The sequence below is a fragment of the Cryptomeria japonica genome, chromosome 3, assembly GCF_030272615.1.
Source record: "Cryptomeria japonica chromosome 3, Sugi_1.0, whole genome shotgun sequence".
Taxonomy (NCBI): domain Eukaryota; kingdom Viridiplantae; phylum Streptophyta; class Pinopsida; order Cupressales; family Cupressaceae; genus Cryptomeria; species Cryptomeria japonica.
Window position 1 is genome coordinate 436964299 of NC_081407.1, and position 11774 is coordinate 436976072.

Here is an 11774-nt window from a genome sequence, read left to right on the forward strand (position 1 = left end):
AGTCACTTCCTTATTTTCTGCCCATTCCTTTCTTCTTCCATTAATCCTTCCTTAATCCCTATGCTCCATTCTTTCTTCCTTTTCTCCATATCCCCCCTCTATATTAATTGCTTGCTCTTTTTATACTCTCATATCTCATTGAGGAGACACGTCACTTTAAAAAGAGAGATTCCTTTAAAAGGGTCATGTCTCCTCATTGTTGTCTTATTTAATTCAGATCTGCACTTCTGATTATAGATTAAAATTGTTGTTTCAAATGAAATTCTCTTCTCCCTTTTATATGTCATGTTTGAGGAGGTCACGACTTTTCATTTCATGCCTTTTGACCATTCATTAAACTTAACTAGGTTTTAATTATTTTAATTTTATTCTTTCATATTTTTATTTTATTTTTATTTTTCTTCTTTTAATTTTATTATTAATATTTATTATTAAATCCTATTTCAAAATGGGGACATTACACAAACTCCTCATCACTCAAATTGCTAGACTCCACAAGCTCAAGATCCTCCAAAGCAATACCAACCAAACATGTATGTGTTACATCTTCATCAACTTGTGTTGGCCGTTACATCTTCATCAACTTGTGTTGTCTCTTCTAGCTCAAGATCCTCCAAAGCAGTACCAACCAACCATGTATGTGTTACATCTTCATCAACTTGTGTTGTCTCCTCTAGCTCTACATCCCATCAAGTTGTTGGACTCTCCTTGTACGTAGAAGTAAGTCAGATCCTCTTAACAAAGTGGATGAAACTATGCATAGACTAGTTCCTCTCAACAACAAAAGAACTAGATATTAGTCAAAGAATTAGGCCCATGCATAGTCCAACATAAAATTGGATCCTCATGTGCCATTGTCTCCCTATCCATCTTGATATTTTTGGAATATCCACTAAGAGTGGGAAATTTTGTCCACTCAGTACAGATGTCAACTTGTGTAGAATCATTTCTAAATGGCCTTCATGAACCCTGCTTTCATCTCAACTCCTATATAGGAGTAACTCTACTCGTCCTTTGTACATACCACTTCAAGGTCAATGCATAGGCAACCATGTGCAAGGGAGTGTTGAGTTTCTCCCATTTGATGAATGATTGGCTAAATGTGTTCATTATAGAACTCTAATGTGGGGTCTTTCTCTTACAATGGCCTTCCTTTAGCCAAGCATACTATCAATGCACTCACACACCTCTCTAACACTAGGTGCATTTGCATCCCCACATCTAATAAATCTGAAGATTGGAGCAATGATCACAACAATATCTGGCATCAGCCCAAAAAGTATCACTCTTCACCACCTATTTCACCCTCCCCCCTTGCTCTAACTTAGAATTAGGCCATCAATCACTCTATTGTCATGACCATTAGTTGCAATGTCTCTTGCAACTCAAGCATCCTTTCCAAAAGAATGAAATACGATGCATATGTAATCTCTACATGTTTCAAAAAATCCTCCTTAGAGAAGGTCCTAAAGATTGCATGGAAAGTATGGTAGTTGCAAATTAACATTTACATATCTCTAGCATCATTATCCACTTATTTGATCCATATGATTTTGCCCATGTCCTTGAATGCATTATTCATGGCATGCACACAATGAGGAGCCTACCAAATATGCCTATAGGCTACCTCAATCAATTTTTCTATAGCTTAGCACACATATGCTACATTTGTCACTACTTGCATAATATTCTCTAACCTAACCTCCTCAATAGCTTCTCTAAGGATTTGGAACTAAACGCAACATCCTTGCGGTCGCCAAAACAATCAATAGCTCTAAGGAAGTAAGGGCTCTCTATGCATGTGACCATAATGCTATGAATGGACAATGCCTAATATTTGTCCATCCATCCATGATTATAATACATCCATTGGTGACCATGGTAGCTTTCATTTTCTCCATTAGAATATTAATCTTGAAATAGATCTTATCCAAGATTGTTGTCCTCAATTTTGTCTCCCCTGGTGGCACATATGATGGTCCTACTCTACTTATTTTTGCCACAGCCTCCTTATAATAAGCAGAGGGAGCCAAATCAAATGGAATGCCATTGACAAAAAAAAATTGCTAGTGGCATCATCCACCGCATCTCTATTTTGCACATTCGAATAACTCTACCATCGTGTTTGTAACATCATCAATGGTCATTCTACATTTCCCTTCAGCTCTATTATGGCTGCCCCTAAACTAGATGGAAAAGTATAAGTAGAATGAGCTAAAACTCATGGATATAGGGTATTCCTAGTACTAGTAGGTGTAGGATCCCTCAATGGAAAAGCAACAAGTATAAGACTTCGGTCACCCAGCTAACCCTACAAGTTATTGAATTCAATTCTTTGTTGAAGTGGCAATCCTTGACATACTCCTACACCTTTTCCTATGAAATAAAGGTGTGCATTAATTCATGATGCTGCCTCCAAATTCAGGTTGATAAAAATGACATCTTTGTAGCCTAGTACCTCTCATTGACCCAAGTTTTGTTTGCAATTTAGTGACATATTGTTTTATGTAATGTCCCCTTCCTAATTTGCCCTAGAATTTGCCCTAAAATCACAATTGTGACAAAATCAATCATTAGGGTTAGACAGACCACATCATATTCATACGCTATCAATAATACTATACAAAGCATGTTAGGGTTTGAAGGAAGAGACATGATGGGTCCACCCGAAGCCATTTCTATACTAAGCCCAAGAGTGGATGTCTACCACAGCCCTCTTGCTTGCTTAGTGGCCTGTACCTGTTTTCCCCATCAATGTCTCATCTTCCCCAAGACAAGTGCCATCTTGCGGGGTTGGGTGGAGGTCATAAGGGGGTTCCTTGACCCTTCTATGTAAGTGCCCTCTTGTCCTAGGAGCCACTATGGTCATTCTAGGACAGCCTACTTACCAGACCGCTAGTCACCCACCTCTTACACCTCAGGCCCTTTCCTACGAGATGGATTTCAGACATGTATGCATATTTTATACTCTACCATAAGAGCATATACTAAAACATTAACTTATTAAGCATAAGCAACATGTATGACATATATATACCAATCAATTGTGAAAAGGGAAGTGATGTAGAAAGCAAATCTGATATAATATCAGCCTGTCATCTTAAGCCTGATCTGAAGAGTAATTTCCTTGTATATACTGTTCAACTTCTATGAGTCAAACCTCAATTAATCCCCTTGAAGGCTCTGATCTGATCCTCCTTGATGATCCAATGCTGTTGTTTTTCTGCGTGATTCGGTGCTCGAATGACTTGATCTGTTTGAATGATTTGATGATGTGAATAAGAGAAATTTTGCTCTTGGTTCAATCTGATTTTCTATATCAGATTTAGACCCTCCTCCATCTGCCTCCCCCTTGTAATGCTCAAAGCACTTTGCTTATATATCTCATGGTCCGGTGGAATGTTGTCTCTTTCCAACGGACACCCCCTTTGCAAAGGTAGCGACTCCCTAACTAAATACTTTGTTGGTTATCAAACTAGATTATGGTTAACGACTTGTCTTAGTTGTCATTATTAAGTTATAGCTTTTGTATTATAATTGTAATATCTGGATCGCACCTTTAATCAAGTTGAGATTGCTATTGTAATATCTAGACTGCTGCCTTATTAAAGTCAAGATATCCAACCAGATTGCCGTGCGATAGATAATTGATATGATTCCTTCACTCGCTGTTAGTCTGGGCATGATCAGGTTTTACAGAAAATTGTGAAGTCTTGTTCCAAGGCAATTTTCTCTTATTAACAACAGCACGGATAGGGGTATCATGGCAGGGGCATGACTAGGTGACAACTTATCAAAAAACCCTCAGCAAAATCCTCTAATAATTTGTAAGGGCAACTAAAATGTGCACTGCCAATAGAACTAGTTTCCCCAACCCCCCAAATCAATACTTGGGAGTCTCTGACTGAACCCCCACAGGCTCTTCCCTGTCCTCTTCATTATGCTTGTTGTGAGAAGTAGAATTCATAGTGACATAGCAGGAAATGAAACTGCTGATTACCATACATGTCATAATGTCGTTAAAAAATAAATTATGCAAAAGCTCAAGACACAAGGATTTTCTTTTTGTCTTTCTTACTTCAGGTTGCAGGAAAAATAGAAGCAGTAGATACACAAAAATGTGAATCCTTGTTCTTCAACCTTTAACAGACAAGGATTCCAATTTTGTTTTTCTTGCTTCAAGTCGCACAAAGCATAAAAGTAGAGAATACACAAAAGATGAAATCTTAATTTGACTTGTAAATTTTAATTTTAAAATTTCTAATCAAATATTTATGCAAATTTGGAAAAGAAACATTTATAAACAATTTTACAAATAAATTTGAAAACCTAAATATTGTTGTTTCAAAATTAAACAATTAAAAATTTGAAGATTTGTAAAACTAAAATTGTAATTGTAATTTGTAACAATGTAAACCCCTAGGGTCTAAATTAATTACTAAATTAATCAACTAAAATCACTAAATTGAACGATGAAAAAAAAATGTCATGAAACACCAAACTTACCTTGAGGCTTGAGGAACATGTTGATTCTACAATGGATTGACCATTCGATGAAGTCTTCCCACTTGCTCTTACTCTCACTATTCCTAATGCCCTCACTTACAATCTTTATCACTCTTGCAGCTTGTTGTTGCAACTTTCAACCTTGTTGATACTTATGAGCGATTTGCAATGAGGCTTAGATGCCTATTATAAGTATTTTTGTGAGTGCTTAGGGTTTGGGTGGAACACATACACCATTAGAGTCAAGGTTTGTGACATACAAATGAACAATTTGATTTTTTTTTTAAATATTGACTTTTTCATTTTCCCATTGCAAGGGATGCATGGGAGTCTCAAGGGCAATTTAAAGACTCCTAGGAATCCCTTGAATGCCTCAAGGACATCCAAAGCCCAAAAGGCATCCCCAAACCAAGGGATGTCCCAAAAACGTCCTCAAGTGCATGGCAGAGGTGATGGAATGGTGGGGAGACATTTCCCGCAAGTCCCTGCATCCCAAAAATGCAGGGATTTTTGGGGGAGACACCTCCCCATGGAACAAGAATAGAAATATAGCAATCCACACAATATATAAGAATGCACAATAACTCATTTGATTATGTCTTGTCATGATGACTGTCAAGCGCCTCTGGCCATCTGAAAAGGATAATTGATTGTAGAGTTTAAATGAAATTAAAACTTACCTAAAGATGCAGGTTATGCTTAATTGCCATAACACCTACTGGCTGACCTATGGATGAATTGCATGCTGAACTTTAAGCTTTGATTTCATTGCAATGCTACTTCAGTAAAGTAAATCCAATCAACAGCAGCAACCATAATGAACATTTGGTTAGACATCATGCATGGAATTATATCAACAAAGGCCATATTAATTCAAATATGGCAAATTGGGAATAAAGAATACTTAGAACTTAAAAGAAATTTGCTAGATTGCATGGCAGTTGTGAATAGAACCCAACATTCCACCCCTCTTTCTTAAAAGTCCCTTCCTGCTAACAAGTTGAACAGTACATAAATAATAGATAAATTTATCTTTACCAGGAAAGATAATAATAACTAGATTTGCATGATATCAAATGCAACAAGATGAAGTATTTTAACTAGTTAATGATCTCTTCCATCTAGAATCTACAAAGAGTAGTCAAACCAAAGAACTGACATATAGATAGTACTTTCTCGTTCATCCAGAACCCTCTTAGGGAGATTTAGAGCTCAGCATATACATGGTTGAAAAGAGTTTATTTCAAAGGACCAGAATTGGAAACCAAATTACTTTGAAGGCACCACATGCTACTGGAAATTGTCCACAGACCAGACATATTCCACCACTATAATCTCATCAATATATATATCCAGTGAATGGAATGAGAACCTTCCTTGTAAATACATGACATGGAACCTCTATAATAAAGTAGATAATTACAAGGAAGATTCTTGTCATCATGCTAGCAATATCATGTAACTTGGCCAACAAATGTAAGATATTGAATAGGATAAATAGCTATTCTGGACATCAATATGCTAAATATTAAATAGTTCAATAATACCTGAAAAGAGTTGATGTTAATTATGTTAGGTGTTTCCTTGCAATTCTATGGCGAGAAAGATCCAAATGCACACAAATAGCTTATATAACCAAAGGACATTTTACCATGTTTCATTCTTTAAAGAAACCAATTGCTGAACATTTAACACAGTTTACGCTATCTTAGTATAAAGTTCTTTGAGCACCTTCTGTTGATGCGAATCCTGATCAGCCATTCCTTCCCTAGAGAAATTGTCCCGATCAATTAGAGAGCCAGGCAAAGGAATCTGATGCGGTTTATAATTCCTCTGCGTATTGCTAACAGATGGGAAATTTTCACACTCACTCTGTGAATTTTCCTTCCCCTTAATTCCATCTTCCTTCAGCTCATCATCACCTACAGTTCTTAGGCTTTTGCTCACCCTCTGCATGGTAATAGATAAACTGTTCAACATGAGTTGCTGCTCAGAGATGTCTTTACAATTGGTTGGGAGGAAAAACTCCAGAACATAGTCATCATTTCCAGTGTGAGTGCTTCGTAAGCGAACAGCAACAGCAGCATTCATACCAAACAGGTGTGCATAATGGACAAGAGGGTACTCTGTTATGCTATAAGATTTTACATTATTTGAAAAATATGGTTGATTTGATTCAAATGCTTTTCCAGGGACTCCTTGCCCTTTCTCTAAATGATATTCAGAGCATGCATCCTTATAGCCCTTCATAACAGGATCATTTACATAACATGCCCGATCCTGAAGTGACAAGAAAGTCTGACCCAGGCTGCCATTTTGAGTATCACTGCTCTTTCCATCCATACCTCCATCCAATTGCATATTGCAATGCCTGCATGGAACCCAGGTCTGTGCCAGTGGAAGTTTGTGTGTCTGACAGACAGCTGTTAAAACTTCTAGTATCTCAGCTAAAGCAGCCTCATGGTGTTCAGAGTGGCGCTGATACCAGAATTAAACCAAAAGAAACCAAGTAAGTTGTTCAAGGTATGACCAAACATGAGCAATCAAAAAACTACTTCTGCAAAGAAGACATACACGTCAAAAAAGGGAAACTTTCAAGATACCTCCAATTTAGAATGCTCCAAACCTTCATTACTGCTCTTTAAATTGACCCCCTATACCACAGTTATACAGCTTAAGTTAGATAATAAAAACAGTTGGCAGGAATTTTGATTTTACAAGAGTACATATAATAGTACACGTCAAAATACTTCTAATGTGGGATTTTTTTAATTTCTTCTTATGCAAGAATTAGCTAGGTTGATGGTCTAAGATCTCGATCCACAAAGTTTCCCACAAAGTTCTCAAATCTTCCAAATCAAGACAATGGCTAGAAAGCATTTGCCACACAATTCTGAAGTAGTATTTCTTGATTAGTTGTAGATAAAACGTCTACGAGTGCATTTAGGATTAGAAGTATACACTATTGCCCAGTAATTACAAAATTACATTAGATTGCATAAACCAACTTACCTGAAGTACTTTGCTAAGATTATCAACCTCAGATTTGAAACTAAATTTCTCTGCCGTTGTAACAACTTCCACAACTGCAACACATGACTGACCATCAGGCTCAAAGACGGGCACTGCAATGGATCCACGGATGTTATACTCACGTGCATGATTTACCCTTAGATATTCACTGCCACTATACAATTGCACATTCGGAGACCATTCTGGCATCCTTCGGAGGAAAACCCGACCTGGTAGCCCTGGAAAAGAACCTGGAATTTCTTCTGCTGCAAAAGTATAATTAGTTGACACTTCTCGATATCCAGTCAATCTATGATCTAGCACAAAGGGTTGTTCACACGTTGTTAAGACATATCTGCTCCCGTCTCTCACCGGAATCCAGACCTGTGCAAGAATATTCTCTCCAGACAAGTTTTTAAGGTATGTAAGAGCTCTTATAAATTTTTGTGCAAGAGATACTGGCACTGTTTGAAAGAGCATAGTATTTCTTGTTTCAGTTCTAAGATTTGAAAGCCGGTTTAATAATGGACCCTGGTACTTCCCTTTCTCAATATCATTTTGATGTTTCTGCTGTTCGACATCAGTAACAAAATCGGACATCGGACTCTCTTCTAATCTTGGATCATAATACTCCGAGGTTATTTCCTTGAACAACCTCTGCTCCCAAGAGCTGCTTGGGCTGAGACTACCTGTGCTCCTGGTATTATAAAAGTCATCGAACTGTTTCAACATAGTTGAAGTTGAATAAGCCATCTCAACTGTGGCAGCATTCTTCAATAGTGGTTGCTCATTAGAATTTCCTGAAGCCACAGACGATGATGATGTCATTAAGAGGTCGTCTGGCAGAATCAACTGTGAAAGGCCAACAGGAAAATTGGCAATTGAGGGCGAGAATCCTGACGAATGGGAAGGAAAAGCAGTACTGACTGCCAACTGCATCTGCTGTTGTTGTCTTTCATCATCACTAGAGGATTCGATATGAAAATGCTCCCTACAACTAGCAGCAGTAGCTGAATCAGACTCAACAAGGGCAGAGGAAGACTGGGAACGAGATTGAACACCCAACTGCACCAAAGGAGAGTATGCAGAGAAAAAAGAAGTGGAGGATTCTGGAGAGGCCACTAAAGATGAAAAATTAACATGAGAAAGTGATCCAGAGTCTGGTCTCATCCAGCAGGATTCCGCAATTGGGTCAATCCAACTGTCTAGTTCCATGATTTCTGACATAAGGTGGGAATTTTCCTGGACTCCTGACCCTACAGTAGATGGAATTGCTACTATCAACTCGGTAACTGGGCATATCCTGGGAGGTGAATTAAATTGATGCCACCGCCGCTGCTGCTCTGCTGTTTGTTTTTCCTGTTGCATTTTGGCACTTTCTATGGTGTGGGTTTTTAGGGATTGTTGTTCCCCTGCTGTAAATTGAACCTAAGATATGTTGGAATGCAAGAAAAGTGTTAGAATCAATATGGGTATTCACGCATTTATTAGGCTTGCAATTTACATGTAGTTATATATTTGCAACAACTTTCACCAATGCCCAAGCCCTAAAATTCAATAAATATATGACTCATGACCTGATTTCAAGGAAAAATTAAAAATTAAAAACATCTCCAACTCGAATTTGGAGCAGATATATTGTAAAGAATTCCTCTCACCTGGATATGACCTCATATGCTGCTTCGCCCGTACTCACCGATATGTTTTAGTTGACCAGAGACGAAAACACAAGACAGGGAACTGAAGCCAAGAATCTAGTATTACTTTATACGGAATCTCGAACTGCCTGTCCCGAATGGAATCTTGTTGTCATCAATTCATAGATCCATATAAAGCGATTTTCCACAATGTTGTGTCAATGAACTGTCTACATAGCTTGCTCCGTTGACAAATTAATGAATAAAACAAATTATGATCTTTAGGGAATGTGGAGAGGATACGTGATCTCGTAGGGGATCTCCATACCTCTTCCACAGTAAAATTGTAGGCTTCCCCTTTCAAACACATTATAAGCTATTCCGTGTCGAGCTTGAATTTCTTATGATGTGCTCTGGTCAGCTCAGCTCATCCCCCCTAAAGGGGGTCGTCGCTTGTTGGGGGACAAATGACGTCCATTAATGTATTGTATACTACTAGACTTAAAAACAAGGCCCTTCCAAAAATAAATTTAAATGGAGTTCATTGATTATGAATTAAAAAATTTAAAAATATTGATGGAGATTCATAAATTTGATTTCTGGTGGGCTCATTAAGAATCTTTCAATTTTATCAAATTGACAAAAGATCCATTAACATTTATTTATTTTATAAATATTAAATCAGTAGTAAAGATGACAGGTTATTTGACCAAAATCTAGAATTTATAAGGGAAGTATAATGATCACCTAAAAAATAAGAAATAGAAATAGAGGTTGTGGTTTGTTAGTTGGTATTTTTGTTGGTTATTGAATAGTTCAACCCTTAACTCTTATAGTTGTCGGGTTCAATAAACTTCATTAAAAACTTTCATTCATTTTCTCATATAATTAGAATAGAGGTACAAAACTTATATCTTCTACTTTTTTCAAGTATACTAGAAACCTCCAAACAAAAATTGCAATAGTGAATTATGTTGTAAATTTTCTTTTAATTAATTTAAATGTACTAAATGCAATGATAAAAAAGTCACATTTAATATGTGCGTATGTATATTTATATGCCTATTATCTATGTATGTATGTGAAATACATTATTCAAATAAAAATTACATAAAATAATTTTTAAATAGTGTTAAAGTTTTTTTAAAAAGGCATTTAAGTGAAAAACATATAAAGTTCTTAATTTAAATACCTAGTATTCATTCTAAGCAAGCGCTTAGAATTATCAAAGGATGCACAGAGACAGTTTTCAGATCCTTCCTCAAGCTCCTTTTGGAGAATATCTCTATTACAATTGTTAAGCTCCCCTCCCTTCCCACCCCCCTCCCCCCGCAACCCTCCCTTTGTTAGTGACATTGAGGTAGCTCTTCAATGGAACCTCCCACGCTCCTATACAACCTTTGAATACCAAGTGGTCACCATCTTCCCATGGCTGCTTCAAGCTAAACTTTGACAGTGCTGCCAAACACTCCCTGGGGCTGGTCGCGGGCAAAGGAATTTTAAGATCACACTCTAGGGAGTTGGTGGCTACTTATACTGGCAATTTGGATGGTTAAACTAGTAACCAGGCTAAAGGAATGAACCTAGTTTGGGGTCTGTGAATCACCCTCTCTATTGGCATTCATGTTATTGATATTGAAGGGGATTCTAAACTCATCATAGATGTTGTTAAAGGGATTAACAGAATCAACTGGTTGATTGATGGCATCATCAAAGATATTATCAGGCTTTGACTCCTACACCATAGGTCATGTTTTGAAGGAAGGTAACAGGGTTGTTAATGCCTTGGTCGCGTTTGGCCTCCCTAGCCAGGGACTGAGATGTTGGAGGAGGTTGAATTCCTTACCAATCAATGTCAGATTACTCCTCCAAGGAGAGTATAACACTCAGATCCCCCATGGATATCCACCTCTCTGATTTTTCTCGCCCTCCTCATATGGGTCACGGGTGCTTCTGAAAGGGAATTTTTAAATTTGAATAATCTCAACTTGGTGTCAACTAGCAACAATGGTCATATGATGTGGATTGCCAATTGGGCTTCTATGCATGGTGACCACCTCACCATTATCACTTGGTATTATTTCTATATGTTTATTTTAATGATGTAGTTTAATTAGGTTGGAGCACATGTGACACCTCGGGAAAATCATTCGCTCATTTAAAGAGGAGAGCTTGGATGGACACATGGGTGTCTCATTAATGCTTATTCCTTAAGCCTCGATTACAAGGCATGCGTCTCTTAGTCTGAAGGATAATCCGAGCAATTAATTCACTATTGGTTTCTATGATTTCCATAATCTTCACATTATTGTTAAAGTTAATCTTACTTTTACAAGGTAGTGTTTTTTGGCCATTTTTCATGCTAAAGGGTTTATGTCGAGAGTTCAAGAAAGTGCTTTAGTTGTTAATTTCAGTGAGTCTTCCATGGGAGGTGACAAAGTTTTCTTTGAGCATGATAATCTCGATGATTTCAAGAAGGACCCGATGGTTTGAAACTACTGCATTGAAGGTGGGGTGGCAAAGTTCATAGAAAACCTGCATGGACATGATGAACAACTCTCTATTCAATTTGTTGTTTTCTAGAATAATTGCGGAGTTGTTGTGGGGGGAATCTCATTT

General features: G+C 37.5%; 1 protein-coding gene across 1 annotated transcript in view; it reads right to left on the reverse strand.

Annotated features, from left to right (window-relative positions):
• Positions 1-9615, reverse strand: part of LOC131068478 (protein NLP9) — a 161333-nt gene extending 151718 nt beyond the window's left edge. The window contains exons 1-4 of the mRNA XM_058003658.2: positions 9177-9615; positions 7519-8946; positions 7110-7160; positions 6238-6984 (exon numbers count right to left, since the gene is read on the reverse strand). Coding sequence (XP_057859641.2) covers positions 6238-6984; positions 7110-7160; positions 7519-8886 — 2166 coding nt within the window. The 5' untranslated portion in view covers positions 8887-8946; positions 9177-9615. The remainder of the gene's footprint in view (positions 1-6237; positions 6985-7109; positions 7161-7518; positions 8947-9176) is intronic.
• Between the last annotated feature and the right edge of the window lie 2159 nt (positions 9616-11774).